The following is a 17,866-nucleotide window of genomic DNA, read 5'->3' as shown; positions in this document are numbered from 1 at the left end:
GGGTTGGGTCCCAACAAATAATGACCTAAAATGCCTTCTTATGGGTGAGACGTTGGGTTCAAGTCCCAACGTTATATAATGACGATGTAATGATGATTAAGTAAATTGATATGCTCTTGATAAAAGTCATGAAATTTTTTCAATTGATTTACTTCATTCTCTTATGTGAATGTGGTAGCATGATATAATGTATCTGAAAATGACAAGTGGTTAAATGTATGAATATGAGTACGGTAAAATGTTAATGGTCAATTGTGGTAATTAAAAGGAAGAACATTATGGGTTCTTAAGATGGTCCTTCAAATGTGAAGGTAATTTTTTACCATCAAAGTGGTATGAAAGGTTATTGGTCACATTGAGTTGGTGCAACCCAATTTGAAAGTTTTGTAAATCCTCCATCAAAATAAAGAAATACAAAGTGGTAGTACATTTCGTACTTTTAAAGTGATGTTGAGGTGAGTCAAATAAATTTGATAATGTCAAAGTATGACTAATAAAAACTTATGGAGCATGTACAAATGGTTATGGTCATTTCTTGAAGAGAATGTGACTTGTGTTCGTTTGGATAAGGACATGTTTATGTATGGTTAGATAAATGTCACTCACCTCTACAGGAGGTTTGAGATATTGAATTTTTTTTTTGACATGAATGGTCATTTTGGTCATATACTTTGAGTACTACACAAATATTGTGGTATGTTTTATTATGAACTATTGGAAGACAAAAGAAATTAATAATTCCTTCCTATAAATGTTGTGGCTATGACCAAAATAAATATTATTGTGTGGCAACACAATTTTGTCATTGGTTGTCAAGAAATATGTCTTGCATGTGATAATTTTAACCATGACAATAATAATAATTTACCCCTTCAAGGAGATGGTCACCATAAGAATGGTTGTGTGAAATTTGTGGCAGTACACAAAATTAATTGAAAGTTTCGGAAGGACTAATTTGTTACTATCCAGAAAATGAAATAGTTCATAATATTGAGGTTGTAGTAAGTCTCAAAAGAAACTTTTTAAGTTTCGGAGAAATTGAAAAGAAAAATTATTATATTGAGACTGTAAATTATTGAAAGATTAAATATCTTTAGATTACTACAATCAAAACGGGTCATAAAAATTTACATAAAAGGTTACGCGCCTTTCTCTTGTTTGTTGTATAAAGATATGAGCATGATGAAGGAATCACAAGCAAAAGTAAACTAGAAGTTTACTAGAATAAATATCAGTTGGCATAACCGGTTGACCATTCTGATTCAGATGTGTTGTAAAAGAAATTAAATTCATGTGACTATATGTTTGAAGAAATAAAATATTCTTCAAGAATTCTCTTGTGTTGCTTGTTCTCATGATAAAATGATCATTGTACCAGTTACAGTTAAAAAAATGTGAACTTGAAGATCAAGAGATAATTCATTTGCAAAATGTTGCAAATAATTTGCCAGATGTATTTGTTGACCCAATATTTTAATTAAGCTGCAAATGCTCCAATAAATAGTCCTTGAAGGACATAGTCTATGGTACGCCAGAAGCGTGATAGACCATCGATTCCAAACGTAAAACTCCTTAAGGAAAGAGAGGAGCAAATTATCAAAATGGTCATGATAATGAGGTAAGTGCTTTGAAAGAGCACTATGACATAACATTTCATAAAACCTTGTCAAAGGTTCAGGTACCTGAAAATGATGAAAAATGAAGAGATCTCGATAATTTATGTCGAATTGGAATCGAATTAAAATGACCATCAACGGTATCTTTGATATGAAGTAGCACTCAATGCTATAAGTGGTTACGAGGATCTTAAATTCGAATCTGTCATATAATGTGGACAGATAAATGATTGGCCAAATAAAATGCACTATTTAAGTATATTTTGTTTCACTTAGAAAAGTGATGTTTTTGAACTTATAGTTCATAGATCAAAATATATGTCAGTGGGGTACAAATGAATCATTGTGCGAAAGTATAACCGTAAGATATAAAGTACGGTTTGTGCCTCGGGGCATAAAGGGTTTTCACAGAAGTCCTGCCATTATTTGGAGATATGTTCTCTAGTGGTGGATGCAATGAGACTTATTTCAGTCTGACAATAGATGAAATACTTGATTATGTATAATGACTAATTATCATGTCTAACTAGACGATGAAGGTTATATGAAAATTCTTGAAGGATTTAAAAGGTCTTAGAATAATTTCATTGAGTACTCAATGGTTCTGAGATTGCTTAACACAAAGAAATAATCATTTCAACCTCATGAAAATGATTTAAAATGTCATGTATTAGTGCAATTGGTGCACTTACAGATTGCTGGAAGATTATTTGATATGCATAACAAAAGTTATGTGAAAGGATTGTCATATTAGCATTCAAGTTATGCCAAGAAACTAACAAAGCAAGTGACTCAACACATAGAAGATGTGTGATTTTCTTTGAGAAGAAAAGATGAGCTTCAATAAAATTGAAATGATCAATCTCTGAGACAGAAATAATTTGATTATGTAGATGCAGAATATTTATTTGATCCGCATAAAGCTCGATCACAAATGGACTATTTATTTACATATGAAGGCACAACATTATCTCGTCATTGAAAGAATCAAACATGGGTAACCACTTCTTCAAATCAGGCAAAAATAATATTGATCTATGAAGTAAGTCGAGAGTGTGTTTGGTTGGAATCATGATCTATCATATTCAGAAAATATGTGATTTTTCTTTGGCAAAGGATATTCCAGCCACCATATACGAAAATAATATTGAAGGGAGGATACAATCAAAGGAGATCGGACAAAGCATATTTCACCAAAAGTCTTTTTCACACATGATATTCAACAAAATGGTGAGATAGACGTTCAAAGATCCATTCAAGTGATAATCTTGTAAACTTATTCACTAAAGATTGCCAACATCAATATTTGAGAAGTTGTGATACAAGATTGGAATGCATTGTTTTCGAGATATCAAGTAAAGTTTTTATTGGGGGGGGGGGGGAATACACGTTGTACTCTTTTCCTTAACCATGGTTTTATCCCAATTGGGTTTTCCTGGTAAGGTTTTTAACGAGACAACATTCAAAGCGTGTTAAAAGATATGTGTACTCTTTTTCCTTCACTAGGATTTTTTTCCCACAGGGTTTTTTCCTAGTAAGGTTTTAACGAGGCATATTATCTATGGACATCCAAGGGGGAGTGCTATAAAATAATATATTGTGGATGTCCACTACATCAAGAAGTTACTTCATTACTTTCCTCCATTATGAAGATAATCATAATCTCCATAACCTCCACCTTTATAACCATTATTCTTGTAACTTTTCACTTCATAACCTCCCCCATTATATTCATGTTAATGTCATGTTTATGACTAACCTTTTGTATGCCTCTATATTACACTATAAATAGAGGCATACAAGTTCATATTGTATAGACTTGAATACTTTGAAGAATAAGAAATACTCTCATATCTTGTCTCTATATTTCTATTGGTTTCATCTTCTATATCTCTTGTCTTATATTCTTCTTGTTTTCATCTTTATATTGTTCTCAAGTTCTATAACAAGATCAACATAATTGAGAGGAAAGGATTTTTTCCATGTTGAACTGCCTAGGTGGACTGTAATGTCAGCACATATGACAAGATAACGTTTTAAGGATATTTGTGGTCCAAAACATAGACGGCAAGGGTAGTTTTGACCCAAATATAAATAAAGGGTAGATATGAGCTATTTCGAATAGTTCGAGGGTAATTTTGACCATTTTCCGTGGATTAAAAGATACTTCCTCTATCCCATTTATGTGAAGGTGTTACTGTTTGGAGAGTCAAATGATTTTTCTTTGACTATAATTTTCTCTCTTTTTTAAATATATATATTTGGATTCATTAGCTATGTGGACATATAGTACTTCTTAAATAATTTTTAAATACGTAAATTTTATAAAAATTCAAAAAGTTATACCCAAATTGATAACTAAAATTAAATTGGGACAATGGAAGTAGTAAATTACAATAAATCCTCTTATAAAGAAACTTATAAACACATTCTAGATGAACACAAAATACAGAGAAAATGACAGATACTTCCATCACAAATAACATCACCAAAAACAACTATGATAGTCATTACAAAAGCAAAGAAAAGGGTCAAAACAAGAAATACAAAATTAAAGAAAAGGGTCATAACAAGAAAAATACGTTGAGAACTCAAAATAACTATGATAGTCATTATGAACTCGATTTGGCCAACAAAATTCACTAAAAAGTTGTTTTCTTTGATTTTCCAGGTCTTCTTATGTTCCAAGAAGGGTATACATTCCCTTTTACCCATTATTAACTTCCCCAACTTCATGTTATAACCTAATAACATCCTTATACATGAATCAACACCCGCATTCCCTAATTCTTCTTCTCCCAAAACTCAAAAATGTCAAGAAAGAGATTTTTCCAAGTTAAATATTCTCTTCAAGATTCTTCACAAACTTCATCTCGAAGAACTCTATAGAAGGATATCTCAAATTCAAGTTATAAGGTTCTAAGCCCAAAACGTTTCTCTAAGAATTCGTGAAATTCAGGTATGCGAGATTTCATCAATATGTTTGTTTCACCCATTAAATTTCAAAGACAACTCTATATTTCAATTATTTGAAATCTATAGAAATCTAGGTTTCTTATGATCAACATGAATTTCAATTTCAATTTCTTCTCACGGATAGTGTACAAATATATGGTTTTCCATAAATTTCAGTATATTTTCTTAAGTATATTTTCAAGAATCCTCAGGACAAGTAAATTTCATGTCTTTTAGACTTATATCTTTTAAATTGCATGTCTTAATCAAAATACATAAATTTTCATGATTTGTTTTACATTCAGCTTTTCAATTCAACATGCATAAGATGCCTTCAGATAAAGCATCTATTACTCCACTACTAGGTTTTAGTATTCAGGAGCTTCGACTCATAACATTAAGATATATGACATGCATGACATCTAGATATGTCATCAATACTTTTTGAACATTTTCCCAAAAGTTCCTCATTAGTATGGTATCCGGAATGCCATTAATGATCGTGGATCCGTTTTGTTAAACAAGCAAAGTTCACTAGTAGTATGACAGTCAAGTATGACATCCATGATTATGAAAAATATTCTCAGAAGCTATCGATTATGTTCAGTTGGAAGTAGTACATAGCATCGAATTGAATTAGGGCTAGTATACCCAAGTCTCAAAATTATGTGTCACCATAAGTTTTTTTAGCCCCAATGGACACATTTTATAAGCTTAATGGTACCACATCAGATCAGATCAACATTTCCCTCTTGTCAAGGTATGTTTAACCCTTTTCGATGGGGATTATACATTCAACTCCATGTTTAGGTCACATTGTTATATGTCGGTTAATAGTACCTTCCATAATTTAATCTCAAATATTGCATGACCTAGTATTCAGTTACTTCAGTCAATATTTATTAGTTGCTTGTTTTACTACTTGATCATTGCATTAAATTATATGTATAGTTTCGTATTCAGTTAGCATCTCGGATTCTTCATGCTGAGCTTCACATATTATCATGCATATCTCACATACTCAGTACATTCAAAGTACTAATCACATATTTGATTTGTTGGGTATATTATTAATGTGATGTAGATTCAACTACTTCTATTATGATCCTAGTCATGCATATCACAGCTTACAACCAACAGGTAATAAGTTCTCTTTGTTTAAGGACTCAAGTCAATCTGTAATTCTAGTATCTTATTTCTTTTCATATGTATTTATTAAGGGTAATAGGGGGTCATGTCTTGACTACCTGTAGTCAGTATTATTATAGGCTTCATAGACACTCAGTTAGAGTTGATGTATTCAATCTACTTAATTAGTTTCAGTTTCTCTATAGATTATCATTATTGTAAACCAAACTTTGTTCAATAATGTATTGAACCAACTTATTACATAATTTTGCTTCCACTCACTCATTTAAGCTCTTATTCGTATATATATTTAGTTGGTTATGACTTATGTCAATATCAAGGGTTAGCTCGTGATCACTTGTGACTCTAAGCACCATATTATGAGTTACGCCTAGGATGTACTCTCTGATCGTAACACATATGAACTGTTAAATTGTCTTGATAGTGTAAAAAATTACACTCTCTATGTGTATAGTCGCAATTTCGTAAATAATAAATAATTATCGATTAAAATATTCACCAATTCAGAAAGGCATAATACATAAATATGTCATTTAACTTGACCATAGCTTACATTTATGTCTTTCAACTTTGGGTATACACAAGTAGACACTTAAACTTGTATAAAGTTGAACAAATAGACATATATGTATGCATAATCTGACTCTTAAACATTTATAAAATTGAACAAGTGGACACACGTATCCTATATGACATAATACACGTAGGATGTGAATTGTCATATAGTAGGCTACATATGACACATATGTTTACTTGTTCAACTTTATACAAGTTAAAGTGTCTAGTTGTGCACACTCTGAGTTGGAAGACATAAATGTTAGTGAGATCAAGTTAAAATGACACATGTATTATATTATTGTTATTCAGAAATGATTCACTGATCTTTAATAATCTTTTAAGATAAAGGGCGGTCAGATTTGTTTTTTACTTTAACAATAATGTAGATTCAAAGATTTCAACCATAATGTTTAAGTGAATGACACGTATATATATTTTTCTTGGAAAATAAACAGAAAACAAGAGATATAACATGCGCTGCTGATATTAAAATGTGTGTATAGTCATTTGTCCCATTCCCAGACTTATCAGATTGGTTGAGTATTAATTGACTTCTGAGCTCATCTATGAGTAATTTGACTTAATACACTGCATATCAATTCTAGGAATATTGCATATTTATGTTAAATAAAACAATAACCATCCACGTGTTAACTTATGTTAAAAAACTAACGGATCCATTTTCCTCTCGGCTGAAATTAATGAGAATCCAACTAGCAGTGAAGAAAAAGGACTGAATGGAGACAAGGAGTATGGAGAAGGGAGCAGCAACAGAGAAAAGACGAACACGAGTCGGCTTTCTGTTGAACCTCGCGCCTATTAGTCATGATCACGATTCTATAATTAAAAAAAAGGCTTCTTAGTTAGACTCTCCATCCTATTTTATGTGAGGTAGTTTGACTCGATATGGAGTTTAAGAAAGAAAGAAAGACTTTTAAAATTTGTAGTCCAAAATGAATGATAGAAATTTGTATGGTTGTAAATCATTTCATTAAGGGTAAAATAAATATTTTACAGTCAAATTGTTACTCCCTCCGTCCCATTTTATGTAAGGTAGTTTGACTCGGCACGGAATTTAAGAAAATAGAGAAGACTTTTAAAACTTGTGGTCCAAAATGAAATATAGAAATTTGTGTGGTTGTAAATCATTTCATTAAAGCAAAATAGACATTTTATTGTTAAATTATTATTTAATATAGAAATATGTCATTCTTTTTTAGACTGACTAAAAAGGAAAGTAAGTCACATAAATTGAGATAGAGGGAGTACTTAATATAGAAATGTGTCATTCTTTTTGGAATTGACTAAAAATGAAAGTAAGTCACATAAATTGGGACAGAGAGAGTAGTTGTTAACTAATTCATAAAGAATAGAATAGCAAAGAATACAAATATTTTAGCAAGAACGTAACACTTCACTCAATTTTCACATTAACATGTGATTTTCAGAAATAGTCGTCTGAATACAATTCCTGAAGTTGTTAAATTTACTTTAAAAGGCAATGAGACTTGGACATTCATACACAATATACCTGCAATTTCTTTCGGACATTTTATCAAATAGTAAGGGGCAGTTTACATTGTCATGGCCGATTCTGATCATGATTATTTATACTTGTCTTTCCCAAATACGATAATTCTTTCAAGAAGGGAAAGAAGATGAAAATAAAACTAACATCTTTCTCACCTTGTCAACTATAGAAATACAGTTGGAACAAGAAAGAAGAGAGAGATTATGGAGTTGACTTTTACGTTGTTTTCTAAGGCCCATCTATACTATAGTTTGATTAATTGTATAAAGTTCATAGCTATTTCCTTTGGAGCACATTATTTTCCTGCACAAAAGCATTAAAGAAGAGTCCCAAATTTTTATTAACAGAAGATGGCTATTGCTAAGTTTGGGATAGTTAAAGGATGTGTTTTGTTCATTATTATATCATAAAGATGTTTGGGTTATACTTGAGGGATGATTTTAGCCCAAAACTCACCAAATTTTGTTCGTATTGAACCAACTTATTCCATAATTATGCTTCCATTCACTCATTTAAGCTCTTATACATGTATATCAAGGGTTAGCTCGTGATCACTTGTAACTCTAAGCATCATATTATGAGTTACGACTAGGACGTACTCTCTGTTCGTAACACATATGAACTGTTAAATTGTTAGTGTAAAAAATTACACTCTCTATGTGTATAGTTGCAGTTTTGTAAATAATAAATAGTTATCAATTAAAATATTCACCAATTCAGAAAGGCAAAATACATAACAGCATAATACATAAATATGTTATTTAACTTGGTCCTAGTTTACATTTAGGGATAATACATATATTTGATCTTAAACTTGGCTTCAAATTTTGACTTTGACCTCCAACTTTCATAGTGCACAAACAAGCACTTTAACTATCCAACCTTTTAATAAATAAACACGCGATTTTTGGAGCCAAGAGCGTGAAATGCAAACGCTGCCACGTGTATTAGTGAGCCACTCAATGGCTGCCAACTAATTAAACACTTTACACGTCAATTTTAGAACTAAAAAAAATAAAATTAATTAAGGGTAGAGTTGTCATTTCAGCATTTTTTTCACTGTTGTGTGCCTCAAAAGTTACTTCTCACTCGCGCAAAATGCGTGCACATCACGCGTTTTGCCAGGTAAGACACGCGTGTTTATTTATTAAAAGGTTGGATAGTTAAAGTGTCTATTTGTGCACTTTGAAAGTTGGAGGTCAAAGTTAAAATTTGAAGCCAAGTTTAAGGTCCAATATATGTATTATGCCTTACATTTATGTCTTCCAACTTTGGGTATGCACAAGTAGACATTTAAATTTGTATAAAGTTGAACAAATAAACATATGCGCCTTACATGACATCCTACGTGACAATTTGAGTCCTACATGGTGTATGTCACATATGACTCATGCATCTACTTGTTCAATTTTATACAAGTTTAAGTGCTTATTTATGTACACCCAAAGTTAGACGACATAAATGTAAAATGAGGCTAAGTTAAAGGGTACTTTTATGAATTATGTCATACATAAATGTGTCTTTTAATTTGATTTCACTTGACATTTATGCCCACCAACTTTGAGTATGCACAATCGAACTCTTAAACTTTTATAAAGTTGAACAAGTGGACACACGTATCCTACATGGCATAATACACGTAGGATGCGAATTGCCACGTAGGACGCTGTATAGGACACATATATTTACGTGTTGAACTTTATACAAGTTTAAGTATCTTGCACACTGAGTTGGAAGACATAAATGTTCAAGTTAAAATGACGCATGTATTATATTATTCTTATTCAGAAATGATTCAATGATCTTTAATATTCTTTTAAGATAAAAGGGCGTTCAGATTTGTTTTTTCTTTCTTACTTTAACAGTAATGTAGATTCAAAGATTTCAACCACAATGTTTAAGTGAATGACAAGTATATATATTTTTCTTGGAAAATAAACAGAAAACAAGAGATATAACATGGGCTGCTGATATTAAAATGTAGGCCAAACACATATGCAGACCCTTAAACTTGTCCCTAAATTTCATTTTGGCACTCCAACTCAATTTTGTTCCATTTTAACCCTTCAATTCCAATTTTTATATTCCATTTAAAATGAAATTTAGGGACAAGTTTAAGGGTCTGCATAAGTGTTTGGCCTAAAATGTGTGCATAGTCATTTGTCCCATTCCCAGACTTATCAGATTGGTTGAGTATTAATTGACTTCTGAGCTCATCTATGAGTAATTTGACTTAATACACTGCATATCAATTCTAGGAACATTGCTTATATACTTGGTGATGACATCGATCCTTAACTCATCTGTCACTACTCTGCTCTGCTCTTCCCCTCAATGACTTTGATACGGACAGCTCTAGTGTTTTTTCTATTTACATATGCCTTGTATGAGCTGATAAACATTCACAAGAGGAAAAAGTTTCCTCCAGGTCCAAAAGGGCTTCCTATTTTAGGACATCTTCATTTGTTAGGAAAAAATCCACACCAAGATTTACAAAAACTAGCCAACAAACATGGTCCTATTATGTATGTCCGATTGGGACTAGTACCTACAATCATTGCCTCGTCTGCTGATGCAGCCGAAAAGGTCCTCAAGACATATGATCACATATTTGCTAGTAGACCTCATCATGAGGCATCTCAATATTTGTCTTATGGACAGAAGAATTTGATATTTGCAAAGTATGGTGTATATTGGCGTAACATGCGCAAATTGTGCACTGTGCACCTTTTGAGCAATAAGAAGATCAATTCATTTCAATCCATGAGAAAACAAGAAGTTGAACTTCTTATTGAGTCGCTTAAAAAGGAAGCTCATGATCGTGTAGCTGTTGATCTTAGTGCAAAGATTACGTCCTTGAATGCTAACTTGACTTGTTTAATGGTGTTTGGAAAGAAGTACATGGATGAGGACTTGGACAAGAGGGGATTCAAATCTGTTGTTCAAGATGTTGTGCATTTAGCAGCAACGCCAAATCTTGGTGATTTTTTCCCCTTCCTTGGTGCTATTGATCTCCAGGGTCTCACTCGCAAGCTCAAGGATCTTTCGAAGGTGTTTGATGAATTCCTTGAGAAGATTATTGATGAACATGTTCATTCACATGACCAGAAGCAAACCAAGGACTTTGTGGACACCATGATGGACATAATGCAATCTGGAGAAGCGGAATTTCAGTTTGACCGTCGTCACATAAAAGCTATCCTCTTTGTATGTACTTTCATCCCATTTTGTCATATATACCACAAGCCTTGAGAATGAAATGGTTTGTACTACTAATTTATTCCTCTGTTTCCTTTTTACTATACAGGACATGCTTATAGCTGCAATGGATACTACAGCATCATCAACGGAATGGATACTGACAGAACTTCTTAGACATCCCCAAGTGATGAAGAAACTCCAAAAGGAGTTGCAAGAAGTGGTAGGCCTTGAAAGAATGGTTGAAGAATCCGACCTGGAAAATTTGAACTACTTAAACATGGTTGTAAAAGAGGGCCTGAGGCTGCATCCTGTAGTGCCACTATTTTATCATGAGTCTATGGAAGATTGTGTAGTCGACGGTTTCCACATACAAAAGGGATCCCGAGTCATGGTAAATTGTTATGCAGCTCAAAGAGATCCAAATGTTTGGCCTGATCCTGAGAAGTTTTTGCCTGAGAGATTTGTTGGAAGCTGTATAGATTTTCGTGGACGGGACTTTCAACTTGTACCATTTGGCTCTGGGAGAAGAAGTTGTCCTGGAATGCAGTTGGCAGTTATGGTCGTCCGCCTTGTGGTGGCACAATTGGTGCATTGCTTTGAGTGGGAGCTTCCAAATGGTATGCAGCCTTGTGATTTAGACATTGATGAGAAGTTTGGGATGGTAACATGCAGAGAAAAGCCTTTAATGGCTATTCCTACTTACAATCTAAACAAATGATGCAAATACAAGAGAAGTAATATTTCTAAACTTTAGATTTTATTACAAGCAATATTAAATAGTTTCTACTATATGGTTTTTGTGATTGTTGTGTGCTTCTCCTAATATTCAAATAAAATACTTCATTGGCGGTACATCAGCTTTCATTTTTACACATCATTAAGGAAAATGAAAAACAATGTATAACTAATCTAATTAAACAAATGTACAATGCCTTCTTCATGAACCTCAAAGAGCGGTTTCAGATAACAACTCAATAACCTAAGGACTAACTCTAGTACTTCAGTCTCTACAGATTACTCAAACTGCATCACCTATTCGAAGACTATAAACTCTAGTCTCTCAAGTGTAATCAGCTTGACTATGAAGCAGCGATTTATAAAAACAAATTTGAGAACCATGAAACAAATGCATGTGTGATCAATGAAAAAAAAAGAAGACGACAATCTTTTTATTTAAATATGTATCTCAAGTATGATTTCAATAAATTTTTGATGGATTGATAGAGGTTTGCACAAACCACATGACTTATGATAAGAATTAATATAGAGAATTAAAATCTATTGAAATATTCAAAGTTAGGATGAAAAATGGTGAATTGATTTTCGTTAAAGGAAAATGAATTGTTGTCATCAAAAGAAATTTAGGTAATGAGGCAATTTCTAATTTTCTTTATATACTTGATATTGATCAAAACTCGTTATAAAGTATTCTTTGAGAACAAGCATTGCTTCATTAATGATGGTGTTGGAAAAAAAAAATTTAAACATGAAGATGAGATGTTAAGCCTTTCTCTTTTGATCCAATAAAAGAGATTATAAGGTGGAAAAATTAGAAGATGATCCTCCAATTGAAAAGGCACAAGCAAAATGTGAATTTGGTAGATTTAAAGGCGCTTTAAATGTTTCTAAAGAAATTGAAGCAATGAAGGAGTTATCTATGTTTCATAATAATAAATAAAATGGATAAGTTTAAATTTAAGATGTAAATGAAGCAAAAAGATTTAATATTACAAGTAAATTTAGTTTACTACAAGCCCAAAATTGAATATATAAATTTATTCACAAGAGCATTACTGGTTATCAAGTAAGGAGATCCCAAGATAGAAGACACAAAAATTGTAGTTCCTAAAGAAAGAAGGAGTTTGAATATTTGCTTTAGAATTGTAAAGTTTTTACCACAGTATTTTTATTAAGATGTCCTTCGGGATGGCTCAGTTGGTTTGGAGGGTGGTTATCCATACGGATGACCCAAGATCGATCCCCCTTCAATGCCTTCTGAGTCGAGCATGTCGCATAGGGCTTGCCTAGTGCGGCTTACATCCCCTGTGTGGTTTGCAGGCTATTACACAGTGGGGGGTTTACCCAGTGCGCACAAAGTGCTCACCCGAAGGACAGAGGCTGTGACAGAGGTTGTAGCGGCTGCGGATTATCCTGGGATTCCAAAAAAACATTTTTTTTTATTAAGATAGACTTAGTCACATAATTAGCCCTTTTAATCGGGAATTGATTTCTATTTGAATTTTGAGACAATAATATTTTCTAGGCTTTAGAAAATTGGTGTTTTCACATATCTTTTTGCTTAGTTTAAAATTTAGAAGTTAGTATTTTTATTATAAATTGTATTCTTACACTGCATTGAAAATACACCGTTCTTCCAACATCACTCTATAGCTTTATTTCTTGTTTTTCATTCCTTCAGTATTTTTATTTTTTCCCCTAATTTCTTCTTTTATAAAACCTACACATATTTTATATTTGTATTTGAAAATTTATTAAAAATTCAGTAATTGAATTTTTCTAATAAATAATAGAATATTTAAAGTTGTTAATTGTTGTGATCTATTGTAATTTTCACGTAATTTTTAAATATATATTCTACAGTTAAGAGTTGTGCGTTTGTAGCCTCTTATTAGATATCAAAATATTTTAAATTATTAATTATTGTGATTTATAGTATATTTTATGTAAATTTCAATTACATAATACAATATTTTAAGTTATTAATTATTTTGAGTTATACAACTTTTACTATAATTTTTAATTAAAACAAAAAGTAAGACAAATAAACTAAAACAAAGAGAACACTCAATCTTTCACAGTGGAGTACACCTTTCGCTTAGAAGCACACAACTCAAACAAACATATTGTCCAAATTTGCTTCCTAACCTCTTATATTCTATATATAATAAGTCATAATGCAACTATCATTCTAACTATCTTGTTAGCTTTCAACCAAAAGCTAACAAGATTTTCACAATGCAACTATCATTCTAACTATCTTGTTAGCTTTCAACCAAAAGCTAAGAAGATTTTTAGTTACATATTTATTATTTAGTATGAGCTATTTATTACTCATTCCTATTGAATTTGTTAATCTGATTTTGATTTGACACATAGTTTACGAAAGTAAATTAGATTTTGAGAAAAAACATTAAGTGATACTTGAAGTTGTCCCAGATTTTCAAAAAGACACCTTAACTTTGCGTGCATCCTATTACCCCTCACAACATTCAAAATCACAATAAATACACATTTTTTACACAATATTGCCACTTTGGACAAAAATATCCTTCGAATGTTCAATTTCTTAAAAACAAAAAGTCGGACCCATTATTGATGTATTGAAGGATGCTTTGGTAATTTCCTATGATGAATTCGTTTTGTTTGTTTCTTTTAAATTTATTTTACTATACTAAATAATTGTATAAAATATTATGAATCACGATAATTAATTACTTAAATATTTAAAAGATATAAAAATATATAAAAGATCTGATTGACTCTTCAAATTTTACCAGTGACACACAAATTGGGACAAATGAAATAATATATATTATTTGAAAATTTCTTAGAAAGTACTATAAATTACAGTAATTAACAGCTAGAAATATTTCAAAGACAAAAAAAATTGATTGAATCTCAAAATTTTTTTAGTACTACATAAATTGAGAAAGAAGAAATGACCTCTATTATTTGAAAATGGCGTAAAAGTATTACAAATCATACAATAAGAATTAACAATTTAAAATTTTAAAAGACTTTAATGCTTTATACTTATTCTATTTCCACTTTGGACAAAAATATCCTCCCAATATGCATATTTTTTTAAACAAAAAGTGGGACTCATTATTGATGTATTCAAGGATGCTTTGGTAATTTTCCTATGATGAATTCGTTTTGTTTGTTGTTTAATTTTTTAAAAATAATTGTATAAAATATTATAAATCACAATAATTATTTACTTAAATATTCAAAAGATATAAAAATATGTAAAAGAACTGATTAACTCTTCAAATTTTATCGGTGACACATAAATTGGACAAATGAAATAATATATATTATTTGAAATTACTTAGAAAGTACAATAATTTACAGTAATTAACAATAGAATATTTTAAAGACAAAAAAAAATTGATTGAATCTCAAAATTTTATTAGTACCACATAAATTGTAACGTCGTGCAATTTGAAATAACTATGAAGAAGTTTATAATTGGAATTAGTCATTTTTTGAAGAAGTCAGAATCTGGAAATTTAGTTAAGTACGGGAAAAAAATGAGTTTTTTTTTGTCAACTTCAAACAGTCATAACTCCTTGCTCAGAATGATTTAGGAAAATTTCCAGTTATGTCTGGAAATCCCTTGGAATGATCTTTCCAACGCCGCTGAGTTTGCTCGATTCCGAGTTCGTATGAGTGAGTTATGCCCTTTGGAAGTTGGGTTGTTGGCACAGTCGCACATGGCAGTTTAGTCCAAAAATTTTAAGGGTATTTTGGTCTTTTCCCTAGCCAATTCTTTTGGTTATATTGAGGTGTTAGACTGATTTTAAATCAGATTTCCCTTTTTAAAATTGAGAGTTAGGGTTTTGGAGAGAAGAGAGAAAGAAGAGGAGAAAGAGAAGAAGAAGCAAGGATTTCGTCAAGATCGTCGTGGTTTTCGTCGGGGGTGATCCCTATTGAGGTATGTGAGTTTATAGTGTTGGATTGGTTCTTTCCCCCACACGCCAAACTCGTTTTATTTCCGAGAAAAGATTGGTTGTGTTGTTGAAGTTGTTGGGTTGTGATTGTTGAATTCTTGTGGTTGTGTTGTTGAAGTTTCTTGCTGGTTTAGTACATGTTTCCAGTTGTGTTTTTGAGTTGAAATCCACTGTATGTTGAGGGGTTTATGATCCCAAGTGTTTGTTGCTGGAACCTTTGAAGTTAAGAGGGTTTAGAGTTGGCAACATGAAGGAGAAAAGTCGGGCAACTTGCATGAAACAAGTTTGCGTCGCAGACTTGTTCCCTCTGTGAACAAAATTTGCTCCGCGTCGCGGACAAGACGCGGACTCCACTGTTTTCAGAATTTAATTTCGTAGTTCTTCTTAAGTTTAGCTGTCCTAAATTATTCCTAAACATCATGGGGTCCTTCAAAACCCAAATCATTACTCTTGAATCCATAATTCAATTCAAGAAAGTTAGGATTCCAAGTCAAGTGAAGTTAGAGTCTAGTTTAAAAGTTAAGAAGCAAGTCTTTAAAGTTTTTTCAAGAGTCTTTATTGAACATTTTAACTTTGTTCAAGGCTCAAGTTTCAATTTAAGTAAAGAGTATAGAGTTTAAATATAAGTAAAGAGTATTGAGTTTCAAGTTAAGTAAAAAGTATAGAGTTCTAAGTTAAGTCAAGAGCATAAAGTTGAGTGAATTTCTCAAAAGTTATTAGGGAACTAAGTATTCCCAAAGATGTTTATAAATGTTTTTACATTTGAAGTAAGAAAGGAACTATGATTTCCAAAAGAGCCTTTGGGCTAAGTTTTGAGCAATTATCTCAAACTAAAAGAAAGAAGTTCGTGTTTAAAACACTTATGAGCCAAAGTATTTTTGGGAGTAGTATTGAGCACCGAATTGGGGAAGCGAGTTCATATTAACTCAACTCTCCATAAGAACCATGTAGCCAAACATGGGATTTAACGGGTCATACTTTTTAGATGATCATGTAAGTTAAGCTAGTGGATCCACTAAGTAAAGTAAGGTCATATATCACGGCAAGGTATAGGATGGTCCTTGGGCAACGTGAGGTAAAACGTTGTATCATCACTAGGGCTCATAGTGGTGGTTGTCGGTTAAAGAACCTCCCACAAAAGTTATATTACTTTTATATAAGTAAAGTTGAGTTTGTTATCGTTTTATCCTTAATGAACTAAGTTGTTTACATTGGTTTACAAGCTTTATATGTATTGCATATGTCTTATTGCTTTACATTTGAGTTCTTTTACTCATAAGTCGTACAGAGCCAAGGTAAGAGTTCCTTTTTACTCTTTTCAAGCTTAAGTGGTTGTTTAGCTTTCCAGCTCGCATACTCGTACATTACATGTACTGATGCCAGTTGGCCTGCATCGTCTTATGATGCAGACACAGGTACCCAGGATCAGCACCCAGCACGCCGTTGATCCAGTTTAGCACTCCAGAGTCAGTGGTGAGCCTTCTTGCTTTTCGGAGGACTCAGATATTTTTGTGTTCCTAGTTTTGTTTTATTAGGATGTTGCGGGGTCTATCCCAACATCCATCTCAGTATTTTAGAGGCTTCATAGACAGTCAGTCAGTTAGTTTTGAGTCTCTCATCTATGTATATATGTAAATATTCTATTTTGAGACTCGATTTGCCCTTTTGGGCCAAATTTTATCAGTTAAGTTGTTTTATGTCTTTGCATGGCATTGAGTTATTCTGTTGAGTTAGGTTTCCGCTGAATTAAGAAAGTCAGGTCAAGGGTTCGCTTGGGGCCAGCAATGGTCTCCGGGTGCCGGTCCCGCCCAGGGTGTAGGCTCGGGGCGTGACAAACTTAGTATCAGAGCACAGAGTTCAAGAGTCCTAGGGAGTCTATGAAGCCGTGTCTGTAGATTCCTAGTTATCGGTGTGAAGTGCGCCACATCTATAATTAGGAGGCTGCAACATTTAGGAAGATTTCTCACTTCTTTCACACTCATTTTGTGCGTTAGAGTTTATCTCTAAAAAGTTTCTTTCATCCCTTTTTATAACTTTTAAGTGTTTCATTTTTATTTGAATTTTCATCAGTAATGATATGAAAAAAAATTCACATTGATCAAATACTAATATGTAAAGATAAGTAGTTTAACTTAGTTTTGCAGGTTTGAGGATACATTTTT

At 32.3% G+C, this 17,866-nt stretch overlaps 2 protein-coding genes across 2 annotated transcripts in view; both read left to right on the top strand.

The window, feature by feature from the left end:
- The window catches only part of LOC125829479 (cytochrome P450 71AU50-like), a 239,725-nt gene that overhangs the window by 159,823 nt on the left and 62,036 nt on the right, over window positions 1-17,866 (top strand). The window lies entirely within an intron of this gene.
- LOC125829484 (cytochrome P450 71AU50-like) lies at window positions 10,144-11,743 on the top strand. Its single transcript, XM_049508698.1, has 2 exons — window positions 10,144-11,016; window positions 11,117-11,743. The coding sequence occupies exons 1-2, from the start codon at window positions 10,144-10,146 to the stop codon at window positions 11,726-11,728; spliced, it is 1,485 nt and encodes a 494-aa protein (XP_049364655.1). The 3' UTR covers window positions 11,729-11,743.

The sequence above is a fragment of the Solanum verrucosum genome, unplaced genomic scaffold, assembly GCF_900185275.1.
Source record: "Solanum verrucosum unplaced genomic scaffold, falcon-dt-bn FXZP01000031.1, whole genome shotgun sequence".
Lineage (NCBI taxonomy): Eukaryota > Viridiplantae > Streptophyta > Magnoliopsida > Solanales > Solanaceae > Solanum > Solanum verrucosum.
Note: the sequence above shows the minus strand (reverse complement) of the source record. Positions and strands in the feature narration are given on the sequence as shown.

Bases quoted from the DNA above. Each gene is read 5' to 3' on its own strand.
- LOC125829484 (XM_049508698.1), top strand. From the start codon at position 10,144: ATGACTTTGATACGGACAGCTCTAGTGTTTTTTCTATTTACATATGCC. The intron at 11,017-11,116 runs GTATGTACTTTC...TTTACTATACAG, and splicing joins ACATAAAAGCTATCCTCTTT to GACATGCTTATAGCTGCAAT.